Source organism: Lithobates pipiens, unplaced genomic scaffold (assembly GCF_037356315.1).
Source record: "Lithobates pipiens isolate NorthernLeopardFrog02 unplaced genomic scaffold, aLitPip1_a1.2 Scaffold_16, whole genome shotgun sequence".
Classification (NCBI taxonomy): Eukaryota; Metazoa; Chordata; class Amphibia; order Anura; family Ranidae; genus Lithobates; species Lithobates pipiens.
This window is the reverse complement of record NW_027507748.1, coordinates 563,610,189-563,629,429: the sequence shown is the minus strand read 5'-3', so window position 1 is coordinate 563,629,429 and position 19,241 is coordinate 563,610,189. Positions and strand designations below refer to the sequence as shown.

The 19,241-nt window shown below is 39.8% G+C and overlaps 1 protein-coding gene across 1 annotated transcript in view; it reads right to left on the bottom strand.

Annotated features, from left to right (window-relative positions):
• Positions 1-9,101: 9,101 nt before the first annotated feature.
• Positions 9,102-19,241, bottom strand: part of LOC143983663 (solute carrier family 26 member 10-like) — a 109,477-nt gene continuing 99,337 nt past the window's right edge. Inside the window, exons 15-18 of the mRNA XM_077483627.1 lie at positions 18,443-18,522; positions 14,145-14,199; positions 12,153-12,259; positions 9,102-9,533 (exon numbers count right to left, since the gene is read on the bottom strand). Coding sequence (XP_077339753.1) covers positions 9,495-9,533; positions 12,153-12,259; positions 14,145-14,199; positions 18,443-18,522 — 281 coding nt within the window. The 3' untranslated portion in view covers positions 9,102-9,494. The remainder of the gene's footprint in view (positions 9,534-12,152; positions 12,260-14,144; positions 14,200-18,442; positions 18,523-19,241) is intronic.

Here is a 19,241-nt window from a genome sequence, read left to right as displayed (position 1 = left end):
AACGCCAAAAGCTCCTAAACTCAAGTTTAGGAGCTGTAGTGTACATAAAGCCTAAAACTTCAAACGTGGATCCTTGACAAATGAGGTTCTAGTGTTATCTTAGTCTTAGTATTCAAGGCAGAGCAGCATGAAAAAGTTTGAGTTGGGCCTCCCTGACACTCCCAGTGGTGATCCACACCTAAATGAATCTGGCAACTTAATGACACCCGACTAGTGATGAAGTGGGCTTTATTTGAGCAGCGACAGTAATAACAGGGTTAAACCGATGTCAAACACTGGACCAAATAATGTTCAGACTGGATCTAAGACAGACTCTTGTTCCCTTCCATTAATTGTGAAAGCTGTGCCAAATGTACAAGGCAGTGATTATGAGAGTGGAACAACAACATTGTGGAACAACATTATGGCAGCAAGGAAATCAACACAGTAGAGAATAACTTTAAAACAGAACACTATGAATGTAAGTATGACCTATCTACGATTCTTAAGCCCTATCTAAACCGCTGTCAGATCAAATATATAGTCTGTCGGCGGCGGAGCTCTTAAACTTGCATTGGAGTTATCATCATCCAAGCGAGGGAACATGCAATCCAAAAGCTATGAAGGGAATGTCCCTAAAGTGTCCTGGGTAGATCTTACCAGTGGCAAAAAGTTCAGCAACATCAGGGACCAGTGAGGACACACAACGCAAGTTGCGCATGTGCAGTAGGGAACCAAGAAGTGAAGCCACAAGGCTTCACTTCCTGATTCCCTTACCGAGGATGGCGGCGGCAGCACCCAAAAACCGAGGGATAGATCGGCTTCGGGGTGCCCACACCACGGGTGCCCTGGACAGGTAAGTGTCCCTTTTTTAAAAGTCAGCAGCTAGCTGCAGTATTTGTAGCTGCTGACTTTAAAAAAAGAAAATGGCGGAACTCTGCTTTAAAGGAGCTGTTATTGAATTTTGGGGGACCCCATGCCATTTTTTTAAAGTCATTTTGCATGGGGCCCCCCTTGACATTCATGCCAGAACCTCCTCAAGGATATAGACAGAGTGGTGAAAAAGGTAAGATATCTCAATGTTATAAGAATGTGAAAACTTCAGTGAGTAACCAATCTGATTTTAAATTACTGCAATCATATCAGTTTAGAGATGTTTGTTTCTATGTATTAGTGGCTTTCTTTTTTGTTTACAAACGGTTTTTATTATAGATAAGGTCAAAGTACAAAAATTTGACAGTAGAATGAATTGTACAAGTAAAAATATAAAATGATAATCCAGTATCACTAAGTTAATAACATTTCTAGTGACAGAATTCACACCATGGAATAAGAATCACAAAAGTATAAGTAGAAATTACAACAATAGTGAAGTTTCCCATAGCGTCCATTTATTTTGGTAAATACGCATAGTGTCATACAACGTGTGGTGTATTCTCTCTGATAGCTTAATATTAGCCATACGGTTGAGAACCTGAGGCCATGGAACAACTGATGAGCGCCAGTTAGAGGCAATGGTCCAGTGAATGGAGCTAAAAAGAGTGTGTATTAGTCTGGTACTTGCTTGTGGAATGTCTTGTATGGGGAAAAATAAGAGGCATATTTGAGGAGTTAGCCCTTGTACACATGGTCGGAGATTCCGACAACCAAATCAGTCGGAGTAATTCCGACGGATTAATTCCGGAAGAGGTCCGGAATTATGATGTTGCATACACACGGTCGGACTAAGTTGTCGGAAAATCCGATTGTACATAACGTGATGACGTTATTTCGTTACGACGGGACTACGTTCAGGCTAGTAGCCAATAGCTTTGGTCTAGTAATTTGATCTGAGCATGCGTGGCACTTTGTCCGTCGGAGTAGGCTACACATGATCAGAGTATGTCCGATAGGAGCATTTTGTCAGAAAATTTTACCGGCAAGTTGGAAAAGTTGGTCCGTCGGATATTCCGACGGAAACAGTCCGATGCAGACCACACACTGTCGGAATATCCGACAAAACGGTCCGATAGGAAACATTCCGTCGGAATCTCCGACCGTGTGTACAAGGGCTTAGAGGGAATTTTCTACCTGAGATACACTCAATCATCAGCTTGGCATTGTGCCAAATGTCTTTAAGGAGGGGGCAATCCCAGAAGATGTGAAGCAATGTCCCATGTGTGTGGCAGCCTCTGAAACAAAGTGGGGAGGTTAAGGGAAAAGAGTTGAGTTTGGAAGGGGTAAGATACCACCTATAGAACAGTTTAGTAGCGGATTCTCTAAGGCCGCGTACACACGCGCGGACTGTTCGCCCAACCTTGTTCGTCAAACAGTTTGACAAACAGTCCGCTCAAAATTAGCATGAGCGGACTTGACCACACACGATGAACGAACAGTCCGCTGAAACCGTGCGCGATGACGTGAACGGCACGTACGACGGGACTAGAAAACGACGTCCTATACACTGCAATGCAACCTTCGGTGTGTAAATCCTTTCTGAGTATGCGCGGAACTTAGTTTGACGAACAAGCCTACACACGAGCGGACTGTCCACTCAAACCAAGTTTCAGCGGACAGTTTTACGGAAATTCCGAAAAACTTTGTTCGTCAGACTGTCCGCTGAAACTGTCCGCTGAAGCCCACACACGAGCGGACTGTCCGCTGAAACACTGTTCAGCGGACAAAGTTGGGCGAACAGTCCGCCCGTGTGTACGCGGCCTAATAGTGGTGTTTTTGGTAGATTTGTGTAGATTTTCAAATATGGTGTCCCATTGTTCGGGGGAGAGTGAAATGTTTAGGTCTGATTCCCATTGGAGCATGGGGTGCGATTTATCAGGCATATTGAATTCATTCTGATTTTTATAAATTTTGGATATTAAACCTAGCTCGTGGGGAGGAAATACAAATCTGCTCAAATTGTGATGGGGGTGTGTGAAATGTCAGGGAGTAGTATTTTTGGTAGAATTGCTTTATCTTCCAATATATTACTTGTTCCGTAGGAGCTATGTTGTATTTTATTTGTAAATCAGTGAAGGAGTAAAATATATTATTGTGTATCAAAGCATTCAAATTTGTTAGATTATGTTGTTTCCATATAGTTAGTGAATTATGGAGATAATCTGAAGGAGTGAAGTGAGGGTCTCCCAAAAAGGAAGCTAGTGGAGGGGTGACGGAGGACAAGTTAAATTTGGTATTTTGTCTGTTCCACAGTTGTAAGGTATGTGTCAATAATATTTAATGGTCTTATCTTCTGAGGCGAGACAGTCTTGGACCATAATAGTCCTTGTAGATAATATGGGAGGACCGATTGTTCTTCGAACAGGAGCCAGGGGATTTGGGAGGAGGAAGCATACCATTGTGCAAGTTGAGTAAGTCTGGCTGACAGATAGTATATCCATAGATTAGGGATATTAAGACCTCCCTTCAATTGGGGCCTAAACATTAAGGAGTAACTGAATTTTGTTTTTTTGTTTAGCCATATGAATTTGTTGGTTTCTCTTTGGAGAGAATCTAAGGTGTTTTTGGGCACCGGAAGAGGAAGGGCTCTAAAAAGGAGTAGAAGTTTGGATAGTATAACCATTTTTGTAGCCACTATTCTACCAGAGAACGAAATTTGGTATGATGACCAAGATTTCATTAGGTTTTTGATGTTGTTAAATATTGGAGAGTAATTAGCATGAAATAGTGCTTTGTAAGAGGGTGTAATATGGACTCCTAAGTACTTAAATGAGTCAGAGCACCAGATGAATGGAAATTTGTCTTTAAGCGTTGTAATCATGTTTGAAGGAATGTTAATGGGAAGGGCAGAACATTTAGACAAATTTACACATAGGCCGGACAGGTCATGTAAAATGTCCAGCGTTTTGGTCAGATTCAGTAAGGAAATGAATGGATCTGTTAAATATAGAAGGACGTCGTCAGCATAAAGGCTAAGTTTAAATTTTTGGACCCTTTAGTGTATCCTTTAATATCTGTATTGTTTCTAATCACGCAAGCGAGAGGCTCTATTGCAAGGGCAAAGAGGAGCGGGGAAAGTGGGCATCCTTGTCTGGTACCGTTGCTCAATGGGAAAAAGTCAGAGTTGCAGCCGGGTAGTTTGATGCGTGTTTGTGGGTTATGGTATAAATCTTTAAAACCATGGAGAAATTCACTGTTTATACCGAATCTAGGGAGTAAAATGTCCAAATATGACCAGCTGACGCTGTCAAAGGCTTTATGGATGTCAAGGCTGAGAAGAAGTGTGGGAGTAGAGTATTGATTAGAGTCTTGGATTCTGTTTGTGGTCAGTCTTATATTATCCGTTATCTGTCTGTTAGGGATAAATCCTGTTTGGTGTGGGTTAATTAACAGAGGGATAACTGCGGCAAGTCTGTCAGCTAACAGGCGGCTGAATATTTTGAGATCATTGTCAGGGTAGAGTAAGGGTAGAGTAATATCATTAAGCCAGTTCAGAGAGGATTGCTTGGGTAGAGAGGGAGGAGTAGAGAGGAGCTTCTTATAGAAGTCTAAAAATATGTTGATAATTTCTTTAGGATGGGATACTAAGTTACCTGATGAGCTACGTAGTTTATATGTGTGAGGGGGTTTTGTAGTTTGGTTTAATTTCCTGGCAAACATAGTAGAATAGGAGTTGCTATTAAGCAGAAATCTTGCTTTAGACCATCTGAGGGCTTTTTCAGTGTCTAAAGGAAGTAATAAGTCTAAAGCTGTGCGTTTTTCTTGAATTTGGTTGAAGAGATCTCTAGAAGGATTTTGGTTGTTCCGGAGATACAAGAGGTCTAAATCTTTGGTAAGAGATCTTATATCAGTTAGTTTGGCTTTGTTTTTTGTTGAGGCAATTTTTATCAAGTGGCCTCTCATGACCGCCTTATGTGCCATCCATAAGGTCGTGGGCAACGTGTCTGGGGATACATTAAGTGCAAAGTATTGTTCAAGGTATGAAAGGATTTCTTGTGTGATTGTTGGGTCAGTCAAGAGGGAATCGTTTATTCGCAATTTGTGTGTTGTAGTAGATAGGCCTATATGGTATTAAAGGGAACTATATGATGGTCTGACCAGGGACAAGGGTGGATCTCAGCCTTTGAGGAGTTGGCCAATAATATTGGGGTACAGAAAATATAGTCCAGTCGTGCATAACTATCGTGTGGGTGAGAATAAAAAGTATAGGCTTTGATGCCTACATTATGGGCTCTCCAGGTATCTACTAATTGGTGAGAATGTAGCGCACGATTTAGAGTTTTGGGGAAGGCCTTAAAGGAAGGAACCACTCTGCTTCTATCCAGTGCTGAGTGCGCGGCTAGATTAAAATTGCCCCCCAAAATTAGATGTGTGGAGTGAAATCTATCCAAAGTGTCAAAGAATTTGGAAAAAAAGCTTAATTGTGCATCATTAGGGGCATATACTGAGGCTATAGTAATTGAACGACTTTCTATTAATCCCTTCATAATCAAATAACGGCTATCAGGGTCTTTAAACACGCTTTGGATTTCAAATACAACTGAATTCTTTACGAAGATTGCCACACCTTTAGATTTGGTATTAAACGTTGTGCAATAGAATTGGCTATAACATTTGTCAAAAAATGTAGGGTGTTTAGCGGGTGCAAAATGAGCTTCATGCAACAAGATAATGTCTGCACCCAATCTCTTGTAATGTCGGAACGCCTTCTTCCTTTTTTGAGGAGAATTAATGCCCTGGGCACATTGTGAGATATCACCCTAAGCCCCATTGGATAAATGGAAGGAGGCTATAAAGGTAATAGGGTGAAAGGAAAGGCTCACGACGCACAGAGCATAGCCCGCGTTTACCAATATCATCAGCCCAAAGGGCCTTGGGATTACAATAGGACCAGAGAGAAAGAGTACATAGGTATATTTAACAAAGTATTAGTGGCTTTCATTAGTGGGTCTGTTAGTTGTTAGTACCATAGTTCCGTAAACCTAAACTTTTTAGACATACAGTACGTATTCCAGTCATACTTGCGTCTGCTTTAATAACTTGTACATATTGACGATGGGCACAGAGCTACATCCAGTACCCATGTTAACTCACCTATGCTCGCAGTTCTCCCCCAGCAGGGGACTGTCTAGAAGAAGCCGTATACTTCAATGGCTTGCACAGCCTGATGGTTGAATGCAAAATTCAGGCCGGCACAACATGAAATAGAGTAGTTTGAGATATGCCAATTTTATATTTGAAGAGACACATTTCAAATATGGTATTGATTAATGTGTTTGATGCTGGTTATGAAATTACTTGCCCCTTACTAATATTTTCAGTACTTTCTCTTTACAAAAAAATAGTTGCCTTAACTCTCAGCTGATGGAAAGAACAAAAATCTAAATCAGTGGTTTTAATTCATGGATAAGTACAGGTTAGTTAACAAAATTAAGGCCACACTGCATCCCTTTCTCAGCTTAAAAGTAAGAAATTCACAGTCACACTCACTATACAGCCATGTATTATGTTACTCTGTAAAGTAGACCATGTTATGTCATCAAGTCAAAGAGTAGCCACCAATGGTGTCTTAAAGTGAAACTTTAGTTATATTAATAAAAATGCTTTGCTGAGTTTTAAGAAGATTCGTACCTGATTTGTAGATGGATGTTTTAAAAAAGACCATGAAAGTGCATTTGTTCAAAGCGCAGATTTGGTTAGTGCTATCAAGGAAAAAAGTTGTAATCAAATGAAGATCTCCTATGCTAAAATAATGTAATACTGGTGTAGGGCACCTGTGTTAAGCAGTACTATCGCTACTTAAAATATGTGTCTGTAACCAGCTGTAGTTTATTCTTTCCGCAGGTGTTCCTAAGGTCAGGATATTTATGGCTTCTGCCAGGCACTGTTGCTGGAGACTCCAGTATTCTGAGTGGGAAGAGCTAATGACTGAGTTATGAATATTTATCCTTTGTACTAAATTACTAAGAGTAGGGTCAGTGATGTGAGCTGGGGGAAGGTGATACGTATTTGGAGCAACTTTCCAGAGTGTTCATTCTTTTCTGGGCCCCAGCTGCTGTGAGTGAAATGCTGCATACACACGATCGGAATTCAGGCCAGAAAAAGACAGATGAGAGCTTTTCATCGGAAAATGCGACCGTGTGTATGCTCCATCGGAATTTAGCTGTCCGAATTTCCGCCAGCCAAAAATTGATAGCATGTTCTCAGTTTTCCAGACGGAAAAACTTTCTATCGGTAATTCCGAGCGTGTGTATGCATTTCCGACATGCCAAAAATCACGCATGCTCAGATTCAACTACGAGACAGAAGCTATTGGCTACTGGCTATTGAACTTCCTTTTTCTAGTCACGTCGTACGTGTTGTACGTCACCGCGTTATAAATGATCGGAATTTGATGTGACCGTGTGTAGGCAAGACAGCTTGAGCCAAATTCCATCAGAATTCCATCGGGAAAACCATCAGAACTTTTTCCGACGAGAATTCCGATTGTGTGTACGCGGCAAAATTATTTTCTTTTCTGGACCTCACCCAGAAAGAACTGCGTTAGAAGATTTTACCCAGCAGACCTTTCTTGCTGAATTATCTCAAGGAAGAACTTGGTAGAAGCTGGACTGACAAAAAAGGACTCACTACTTATTAAAGCAGGAAACTGAGACTGCTCTTACAAAGTCATATGTCCTAAATTGGTTAGAGCAGATACAGGTAACTGTAGCTGCTTTTAGAGAGCAAGAAATCCTTATCTAAACCAAGAAAAAAATCCTTAATTTGGATATTGAGATTTACCCAGCTATATGGTGTATGTGCCTAAGGCCATTGAAGTTGCTGCAGTGTTATCATGAATTACTGCTATTTAGGTATTGGTATTTTGTTTCCTCCATCCTCTCCCCCAGAAGCATCAGCATGTAGGCAGGTGCAGACTGCAGTATATTATGCAACCTGAAAGTGGCATTTTGCCATCTCTTCATTTTGGTAGGGGTCCAATGGGCAGGAAATGTCTTTTATCTTGGTCTCCAGATGGCCATCTTGGGGAAAATGGTGATCCAATTGTATGCAGAAGTCCTGTGAGATTTGGGCTTCCATCTTGATGTAAGACCCTATAAATATTAGTGGGGCCTGCAGGGAGTTAGTAAGTAAGGAAAGAGCTCATCTGGGTAGGAACGGTGGAGGTGCAGTTAGTACTGGGGTTCCAGACCAGTAGCAACGTGTAGATTTCCTTTCCAGGATGTCCACAATGCCACGTTCCCAGACAGATTACCTTTGGCCATCAAATTCTAAAGAGACTTGGCAGAATTTGGCAAGATTATATTTGACTGTTGTGCCTTGATGGTTGACTCCTGAATTTTGTTAATCTCTTCATGATAAAAACTGTCCCAAGCCATCCTGTGTCATTGTTCTTCCATAAGTTTGGTACATCACTCAGGCCCCACCTAAAAGCAATAGCCATCTTGTTTTATCCACTACATGCCGAGGATTTCATCATGAAAGTGGATGCACTCAGTAGTGTGGGCCATTCGGGGTATTTATTCCTGCTAGACCACTTTGGCATGGTACAAACACATTAATGTTATTTTACAAGTAAACTGATATTCAGAATCACAGTTATATTTAATTGTCAAAATGTTGGCTATGATTGAAGAAGTAGAACACAATTACTATACAAGTCATAAATCATACCACATCACAACAACACTGCCTTGATAAAGGAGCTACAGCTGTGCTACAAGAGCCAGCAATGTAACCAGATATAGAGAGGGGACATATCACTGTTGATAGCATGAAGCTCTTCATACCTGCTCATAGGAAATAGATTTTGTTAACAGTCTTTGGGAAAGTGTCAGACTCTCGTCACCTCATAGCAATAAGGAAAATGGAATTAAAGGAAACCTATGCTGACAGAAATACACAAGATGTCTCTTTTGACATCTGCAAAATGCCAAACGACGGGCTGTCAATCAGAAGCTGAGGCTCCAGGCTAAGCTGGAACAAGTTTACATACCAGAAGTTTTGACTGCAGATGCTTCATGTTTATAGCAGACTGAAAGCATTAAAGCCAGAGACAGTCACTGAACTAGTATTTTCAGAAGGCAGTCAGCAATGGTACTCTCCATACGTCTTTAAGCTCAGGTGTCCTTTGAGCTGATCAAATTCCCTTTAGAAACAATTATGGATAAAACTATGACGCATGCTCAAAATCGTCCTCCTGCAGCCAAAGGCTGTCAGGGATAGTCATTTATTTTTTGACATAGTAAAAATGTATACTCAGGTTTTGCACAAGGATGAATTCTACAAAGGCTTTCTGATAAACATGATCTGTAAAGTGTTCATGACAACAAATTAAAACAAAAAATAAAATACTTTATACACAGTACTGTCTGTGCAAATTCATTTCAGTCTTTTTGGACAGATTGGTAAGTGCTCCTTGTCACACAGTTCTATATCTTGTCCATTCTTCTTGAAATCTTCCAAAAAGTGAATCCCCTATTATTTCAGGGCCAAAACTCCACAGTTCTCTGCTGGTTCTGACACAACCAGTGTTTACACACACATTGAGTCTATCCTCATTTCAGCTAATGAAATGGTCAAACCCACACCATTGGACTTTTCCGTGTAAGGTTGTCCTGTAAGAGAAAATACAACAAAACAAATATCAGCATATTTTATCAAAAGAAAAAGTAGAAAAGAATTCACCAGTTTCAAAATGGAAAGCAAAAATTACTAATCACAAGCATTCTTTATACCGTGGGGTCATTTTGTTACATAGAGGGGGTTGCTGACATTACAAAATAACTTCACATTATATTCAGTAATATTTTTCCAAAAAAATAAATATATTTTATATATATATATATATATATATATATATTTTTTTTTTATTATTATTTATTTATTTATTTATATGTATATCTATATCTATATATATATATATATATATATATATATATATATATATATATATATATATATATATATTGTATTGTATATACACTGCTCAAAAAAATGAAACAAACACTTTGAAAACACATCAGATCTTAATGTGGAGAATATCATGCTGGATATCTTTACTGACATGGACTGGGTAATTTGCTAGTAATGAAAAGATGCCACATCGTTTGATGGAAATGAAGATATCAACCTACAGAGGGCTGAATTCAATGACACCCCAAAAAACTAAGTGAAAAAATGATGCAACAGGCTAGTCCATTTTAAATTTCATTGCAGCAACTCAAAATAGTATTTAGTAATTTGTATGGCCCCCCACGTGTTTGTATGCATGCCTGACAATGTCAGGGCATGCTCCTAATGAGATGATGGATGGTGTCTTGGGGTATTTCCTCCCAGATCTGAACCAGGGCATCACTGAGCTCCTGACTGGTGGTGTTGGATGGACTGAAACATAATGTCCCAGAGGTGTTCTATTGGATTTAAGTCAGGCGAGTGTGGGGGCCATTCAATTGTATCAATTCCTTCATCCTCCAGGAACTGGCTGCATAATCTCGCCACGTGAGGCCGGGCATTGCCGTGCACCAGGAGGAACCCAGGATCTACTGCACCAGTGTAGGATCTAACAATGGGTTCAAGGATTTCATCACAATACCTAATGGCAGTCAGGGTGCCATTGTCTAGCCTGTAGAGGTCTGTGCATCCCTTCATGGATATGCCTCCCCAGACCATCACTGACACACCATCAAACCAGTCATGCTGAACGATGTTACAGGCATCATAACGTTCTCCGCCGCTTCTCCAGACCCTTTCACGTCTGTCATGTGCTCAGGGTGAATCTGTTCTGATCTGTGAAAAGCACAGGACATCAGTGGCAGACCTGCCAACTCTGGTGTTCAATTGCAAATGCCAACTGATCTCCACGGTGCCAGACAGTGAGCACAGGGCCCACTAGAGGAGATCATGAAGTCTGTTTCTGATTGTCTGGTCAGAAATATTCACACCAGTGGCCTGTTGCAGGTCATTTTAAAGGGCTCTGTCAGTGTTCATCCTGTTCCTCCCTGCACAAAGGTGCAAATACCGGTCCTGCTGATGGGTTAAGGACCTTCTACGGCCCTGTCCAGCTCTCCTAGAGTAACTGTCTGTCTCCTGGAATCTCCTCTATGCTCTTGAGACTGCCTGTGCCTGTGCAATCTCTAAAGGGCCTAGGTAGTTACACTGACCCTAGCTAAATGCAAAACTAGTGAAAATAGAAAAGATAAGGAGGGAAAAAAAATGTCAGTGGCCTCCACCTGTGAATTCCATTCCTGTTTTGGAGATCATCTCAATGTTGCGCCCTCTGCATTAACAACCCCATCTGCTACTTAACTAATGCCTTACATATTTTTGAGTGTTCCTTCAATTTTTTTGAACAGTGTATATATTACTTTTAAGGAAACACAGGGCCTTCACTCATTATTGATCAATACTAATATACAATTATTGTAAATAAATATCAAAATTCAAGAATACATACAAAAAACACCCCCTTCACCAATAAAATGACAACATTGTCAAAACTAACAAACTATATTGTTATCTAGATGTTAATTAGGTAACTTACTCAACATTAGTCCCGTTGTAACACTTTTGGGTCCATTTATATTTTACATGAATGGTGATAGCGGTAATACCTACTGTAAGATATTTTAATTTAAAATCTGACAACGCAGTGGCATCAACGAGCCCTTCCCGACGCGTTTTTCCTAAACAGGCATCATCTGGGGAAGATCCCCAGAATCCCCAGATGATGCCTGTTTAGGAGAAACGCATCGGGAAGGGCTCGTTGATGCCACTTTTGTTTTTTAAGCACCTGATTAGAGCCGGAGGCTCTAATAGGCTTCAAATAGGGTGGTGCAGCAGACGCAGAGCATTGTGCTCAGAGCCCTCCCAGGTGTGTTAGAATAGCAAATTAATATTCACTATTCTAACACTGAATCGCCTCTCCGCCAATCAGGAAGCGCAGGATTGATACCAGTTTTCCAATTGGCTGAAAGGACAGGTGATCCTATTGGACACCAAGGAGGAGGACGAGGGAGATGCAAGGTGGAAGCCGTCGTGATCCAGAGGAGGGAGAAGGAAGAAAGCCGGCCGGACACGCTGCCCGTCCGCTTATTAGTGGGTTTTGATATGCCCCCCCCCCCCAAAGAAAAAAACACCAGCCGCCACTGCCTATGGTTGTAATATAATATCTACTGTAAGTAATTTAACACAGCTAAATAAGTGAAAACTTTATACGAAAAACATTCATCCTTTACCATATTTTGTTCTGCATAACTTGCGGCATCATGCAGAGTTACAAAGACTTGCTCTTCAGTGAGATGATCCATGATACCAATAGACACCAGTGTTCTAAGAACCTTTGCTGGAATAAAAGCAGAGATACTGTAAGCTTAACCACTTCAGCCCCAGCCACTTTTTTTACACGTGTTGTTTACAAGTTACAATAATTTTTTTTGCTAGAAAATTACTTAGAACCCCCAAACATTATATATATATATATATATTTTTCTAACACCCTAGAGAATAAAATGGCGGTCATTGCAATAGTTTCTGTCACACCATATTTGCGCAGCAGTCTTACAAGTGCACTTTTTTTGGTAAAAATACACTTTTTTAAATTAAAAAATAAGACAACAGTAAAGTTAGCTCAATTTTTTTTTTTATATTGTGAAAGATAACGTTACACCAACTAAATTTATAACCAACATGTCATGCTTCAAAATTGTGCCCGCTTGTGGAATGGTGACAAACTTTTACCCTTAAAATCTCAATGGGCGATGTTTAAAAATGTACAGGTTGCCAGTTTTAAGTTACAGAGGAGGTCTAGGACTAGAATTATTACTCTTACGATCGCGGTGATACCTCACATGCGTGGTTTGAACATATGGTTTCATATGCGGGCGCTACTTATGTATGCATTCGCTTCTATGGGCAAGCTCGTTGGGACGAGGGGCTTTAAAAAAAAAATTGTATTTATTTTACTTTTAGTTTTTTATTTTGAACCTGAATGGCCTGGTATGGAATTTAGGGGGACCCCCGTGCAATTTTAAAAAAAATTTTGGTTCAGGGTTCCCTTAATAATCATACCAGACCCAAAGGTTCTGATAATGGACTGAGGGGGGATCTCATGCCATTTTTTTCAATGACTTTTATCTGTATTGCCAGGACCCGACAATTCATTATAGCCGTGAGTAGTTTTAAATTACTTTTTTTCCTTTAGGAATGTAATTTTGTGCAGTAACTGTTCTAAACACGATAAAAATGCACCACTTTGCAGGCATACTATAGACACCCCCCAGGTACGAAATTTAAAGGAATATTTCACTTTGATTGTTTCACCTTAAGCATTATTAAAATCATTGCTCCCGAAAAAACATCAGTTTTAAAACTTTTTTTTGCATTGATACATGTCCCTGGGGCAGGATTCAAGTCCCCAAACACTTTTTATGACAACAACTTGCATATTAACCCTTGAAATTAGCACTTTTGATTTTTCACGTTCGTGTCCCATAGACTTTAATGATGTTCAAACAATTTTTTTGCCTGTTCGCATGTTCTGCTATGAACTGAACCGGGAGGGGCGTTTGGCTTATCCCTACAGGTTGGTAAGGATGTGGAATTCTCTTCCACAATCAGTGGTGTCGGCTGGAAGTATGGATAGTTTTAAAAGACTCTTGGACATGCATCTTAGCAAAAACAATATACGGGGATATGGAAAATGATTTTCTATACGCACACACCAGCACAGGTTGAACTGGATGGACTGTTGTCTTTGTGCAACCTTACCAAATATGTAACTATGCTATAATATGTATACTAATGAATATTACATATCGTATTTTCAGTAAAATGTGAACAAAAATCCTAGTCTAAGGTCATTTCATTCTCATTCCTTGTAATGTTATCATTGTCATATCTAAGTGAGGCATATATTCATATACAGTCCATATATACAAACAGATTAACATTCTATTCTAAATTTGTGTTAAACTTGTGTGATAAGTCAGTTAGAGTAAATTAATTCAAATGGATCCTGCTTTTCTGGGGGGTTTTTCGCCTTCCTCTGGGTCAACTGTGGGTATAGGATTGGGTACATGGGATTGTATGATATTATTTTTATTATTTATTTATTTATTTATTTATTGACTGGTTGAACTAGATGGACCTGTGTCTTTTTTCAACCTGACAAACTATGTAAAATGTATCTACATTCCTCACTGTTAGATATGTATAGCAAATGTACTCACCATTACATCCAGATAACAGCAAATGCATTCCAGCCTTCTGACACTCAATGCACATCTGAATAACAAAATAAAAGTCCAAAATATTACAAAAGCTATACATACTGTACATTTCTCATGCCTTTATTTTCATTAAAGTAACACTAAACGCTGGTAAAAAAAATTACTTCAAGTACGGATTCTTAACTCAAAAATAAAAAAAACATTGGTGGTTATTTACTACAAGTGCAAAGTGCACTTGAAATTGCACTGAAAGTGCACTTGGAAGTAAAGTTGCTGTAGATCCGCGGGGGGCAAGGAAAATAAAAAACAGCATTTTAGCTTGCACATGATTGGATGATAAAATCAGAAGAGCTTCCCCTCATTTCAAATCTACCCCTCAGATTTACAGTGACTGCACTTCCAAGTGCACTTTCAGTGCAATTTCAAGTGCACTTTGCACTTGTAGTTTACACTTGTAGTGCAAAATGGATTTACCTTTCTTAAATAACCCCCATTATCTTCTGTTTCTCTCAACCTCCCCCAAATTCCTTCTTTTTTTTTTTTTTTTTTGCTGTGGCAATCTGTTAGAGGGTGGCAGTGTCCGTTCTCCATGGTCCCACTATGTGTAGAAGGGTTGCCACTCTCTCTTACTCACTCCTGAGACGGACTATGAGATTTGTAGTGTGCATAGAGTAGTGCACATACTCGCAACTAAGGCACACTACTCGTTCCAAACAAATAAAAGTTAGAGGGAAAAATAAAGTATCAGGAGCGCATAGAGAATGTCACAATTAGGCAGAAAAACACAGCATTAAACCATTTTTTTGAAAAATAGATTACAGGGCCATTATTTAGTTAATGTGGATGGATTTTTTTTTAGAATAAGGATGTCATTTAGCATCACTGTAAGCTCTTCTCTTAAAAGTGGAATGATGAAACTGCATATTTTATTTTCATATTTTTTTGCTTTTATTTTCTTTACTTACCTTTTCCAGTCTTATTTAGCGCATTCACATGACATGCAGGGTCCTCGTCGGATCTTCATCTAACAGTCCTTGATGATGCAGAGAGCCGCACTGAAATGATAATGTCAGTACTGCTCTCTGCATCATTAATTTGTGTGGCAGGGTGCCCTGGTGACACATCCTCAGGTGAGGGTCCATAACGCTCTACACTCACAGTATGCCTCCAATCATACGAGCTGGATAAAGCTGGGCATCATTTAACATAGAACACAGAGGACATCTAGTGGTGAAATGCATTGATGTGGGTATTTTACAGTACCTGGTGAACCTTGTCAAGATTGCCAAATTTGCCAAGATTTGGACTATAAATACAGATATTTGTAGAGGAGCCTAGAGAGGGTTCTGTATTTACTTTGGCTTTATTCATCCTTCCACTTGAAGCTATTAAATCTTCTGCCCTTGTTGTTTTAACTTCGGATTGTAAAACATTTTGTTTTCTGCCAGCAAATATACAGCAAATATACAGCCCAGTTCCTGTTTCTTGTCTGGTCATTAGCCTAGGCTTACGACATCATGCACAGCTCTCTCTCTGTCTCGTGAGAGTTTGCCAGGAAGGGAGGAGAGGATAAGTCACAAGAGGGCCAATGAGTGCTGCCGAGCTGAAGGTATGCCTCTGCATGTCTGTGTAAATCCAGGAGGTGAACAGGCAGCAGCTACAGCCGCTCACAGTTAAAATGGTTGCAGCCAGACTCAGCGGAGGGAGATTTATGCAGCATATTTGGCAACTACAGAATCACAGTATATATAAAACAATATACAAAGTGGTTAGAGAGAAGCTTCAGAGAGGCAAAGATGTTTTTATTACAAATTATGTGAGCAGACTGCAGTTAATCTTTAAAGAAATATAAACTTGCCTTTGCTTATATGCTGCCGTAAATAATAGCTGACTGGCTGTTCAGCTGTCCCAACTGCATAATTTTTTGTTCAATCAATGTACCTTGCAGGGAATTTAACAAATTTTGTAGCAGATTTCTACAGAAACCAATGCTGTTTGCTTGACCATGCCATTTGCTGACTGAACCAGAGTGGTTCAATATAATCACCCAATGCACTCTTGAGCCCCATACACACCTTCAGATTTACCAAAACCATATCATATGAGGTCAAACCTTAGGAGTTTCAATTTGTATGCAATCAGGCAGGCCCTTCTACTACATGGTTTTGGTAAATCTGAAGACAAAAATCAGCAAAAAATCTGATAGTGTGTATGTGGCTTCAGTGTTTCTATGAGAAAAGTTGTAGAAACTTCATTCTATTAAAAGTATTTAACACTTGTAGAGTATCTCACCAAAACTGAAATTCTAATTGCAGGGGGTACCTGAAATCAGACTTGTATCTTAGTGCAAACGTTTGGAGAGATCACACAAGCAGGAAATTACATTTTTGGAGGTGTTTTGTATACAAACGGTATACAGAATGCCTTCGGGTTGCCATATTGTATTGAATTTTCAGAGGGCAGAATTCCACAATGGCTACAGATTGAAAAGGGAATTTATTTTTTTTAACTTGAAAGGGTAAATCCACTTTCATCGGAAAAAAATAGCTTGATCACGTCATTACGTTACCCGGAAGTGGAGGCGGACTCCATCTTGTTAGATCAGGAGTTGTTTAATGGAGACATGCTTTTTTTATATATACTTACGTGAGTAGCACTAATTTTTGAATAAAAGTTTGTTTTAAAGGGTTTACACTTTTTAGTACTTGTTACTTGTATATGTACCTTCCTGGATTTACATACCGAGTTACCATCCCTGAGATTGTGCTGTCTGGTTCAAGCACCACTAGAGGGAGCGAATCCTCAAAAGCCTATTATACCCGCCTACATATAGGGGATCCATGAATTCTGGTAAGAGGATATCTTATTAGTGTGTCAGATATTTTGTAAAAATCGCAGATTTTTTATTTGAAAAAATGGGTAGACACAAAACATATATAAAAAATTAATTAATATATGAGCTCTGCTATATACAAGGTGAGACAAGTTAGGCTAGGAAAGGTTATACATCAAGGGTGATACATTGTTACACTTGGAATTGCACTATCCGGTGTATGGAAATGGGCATTTCCATACATCGGATAGTGCAATTCCAAGTGTAACAATGTATCATCAATGTATCACCCTTGACCTTTCCTAGCCTAATTTGTCTCACCTTGTATATACCAGAGCTCATATTTTATTTAATTAATTTTTTATATATGTTTTGTGTCTACCCATTTTTTGAACAAAAAAAATCTGTGATTTTTACAAAATAGCTGACTCCTATTAGCTGCTAAAAAGCCCAGTGTGGAAATTTCCACTTTTTTCTTTTCAAAGTCTTTAATTGGGGTGTGCAGCCCTCTCAGACTCTCACATATGTGTCACTCTATGATATAGTTTATCATATGTGACGAAGAACTTGTCAGGAGTTATCAGGCTGATAACAGAAGAATGGAGCAGGAGAAAGCCACGGGACTTGGAGAGAGATAACAAAACACTGCAGATATATGTGCCCAGCTCAAATTTTATAAATATGGTTTACAATCCACTTTAAACTAGATAAACTTTTTTTATTTTATCAACCTGACTATGTAGCTATAAAAGTGGAGTTATCTTTTAAGTTGGTCATAAATGTATCACATTTTGCCTTGTGATTGACCCTTTTTGCCCCGTACACACGATCACTCGCCATTTACATCATTCAATTGAAAAAACAAAGCAGCTGAGTGGAAAATTATAGGCTGAAAAGCAACCGCATCCAATCAGCCGCTGTTCAGGTTTTTTGGGAGCCAACAGGGCCAGCTATCTAAATATAATGGGCACAGTAAGAGATTCATCCATTCATGCTAGCAGTAAGAAGGGTCGCTGGTTCGAATCCCAACCACGACACTACCTGCCTGGAGTTTGCATGTTCTCCCTGTGCCTGTGTGGGTTTCCTCCGGGTACTGCGGTTTCCTCCCACAATCCAAAGACATGCAGGTAGGTTAATTGGCTTCTGTCCAAAATTGGCCCTAGTATATGAATGGGTATCTTGGATTGTGGGCTCCTTGAGGGTAGGGACTGATGTGAGTGTGCAATGTACAGGGATAGGGACAATTGTAGACACTCAGGTTGAACTGGATGGACTGGTGTCTTTATTCAACGTTACTATGAAACTATGCTGTATAGGAGGAATCTGTTTTTGTTCGTTTTTTTCGATTAGCCTGCGGGCTGAATGAAAAAAAAATGATTAGTCTATGGCAAGTTTTGGAGTCCTTCCAGATTTCAGCTCAAAAAACTCTGAAAGGAAAATTCTATGTAAAGTAAAAGTAATTTACCTGTATAAACAGACGGGCTCCTGCAATATCAATAAATATGACACCACTGCAGTCAATGATAAGCGACCTGATTTCAGGGTCTACAAAAAGAAATGTTTATTATTAGAGAGGGTTGGTCTCATAAAAGCCTTTCAAACTAGGCTTCAGCATATGCATCCACGTATTTAACATCACTTATTCATCATGTTTATTAAAGTGGAGTTCCACCCGAAAGTGGAACTTCCGCTTATCTGATTCCCCCCCCCCCCCTGGTGCCACATTCCCCACTTTCGGGGAAGAGCGGGTACCTGTTTTTGGGAGGTACCCTATCCCCACTTCCATCGGACATCACCGTGGTGAGGTGCATCAGAATTCTGGCCCCCTCCTCCTCCTTCCCCTGCTGCCAGGCCAGTAAGAGAGCGCAGCACATGTGCAGTAAGGAGGGTTCCTTTACCGGAAATGGTGGTAGCAGCACCCAACAGCTGATGGAACATCAACTGGGTTGCTGACATTGCTGGGATCCAGGACAGGTATGTGTAGCCATTGACTTTTCATTTTTGAAGATGGCAACTTTCTAGATGTGTCTACATAGCTGAATATTTCCGCTGCTGTAAATCTGCTTCTTGAAACAAGCAAAGGTTTCCATTGACAACATTTTCCCTTTTCAACAGACGTCCTCTGAATCTTTTCATAATTCTCTCTCTTAGCTGCTAATTGCCCTAGCTGACTCTCTATTGAGACAACAAATTACAAAACAAAAAAGAAAGTTCTGTTACCAACATAATGGAATTGTAAATACCTCTAAATGGGATTTTTAAGG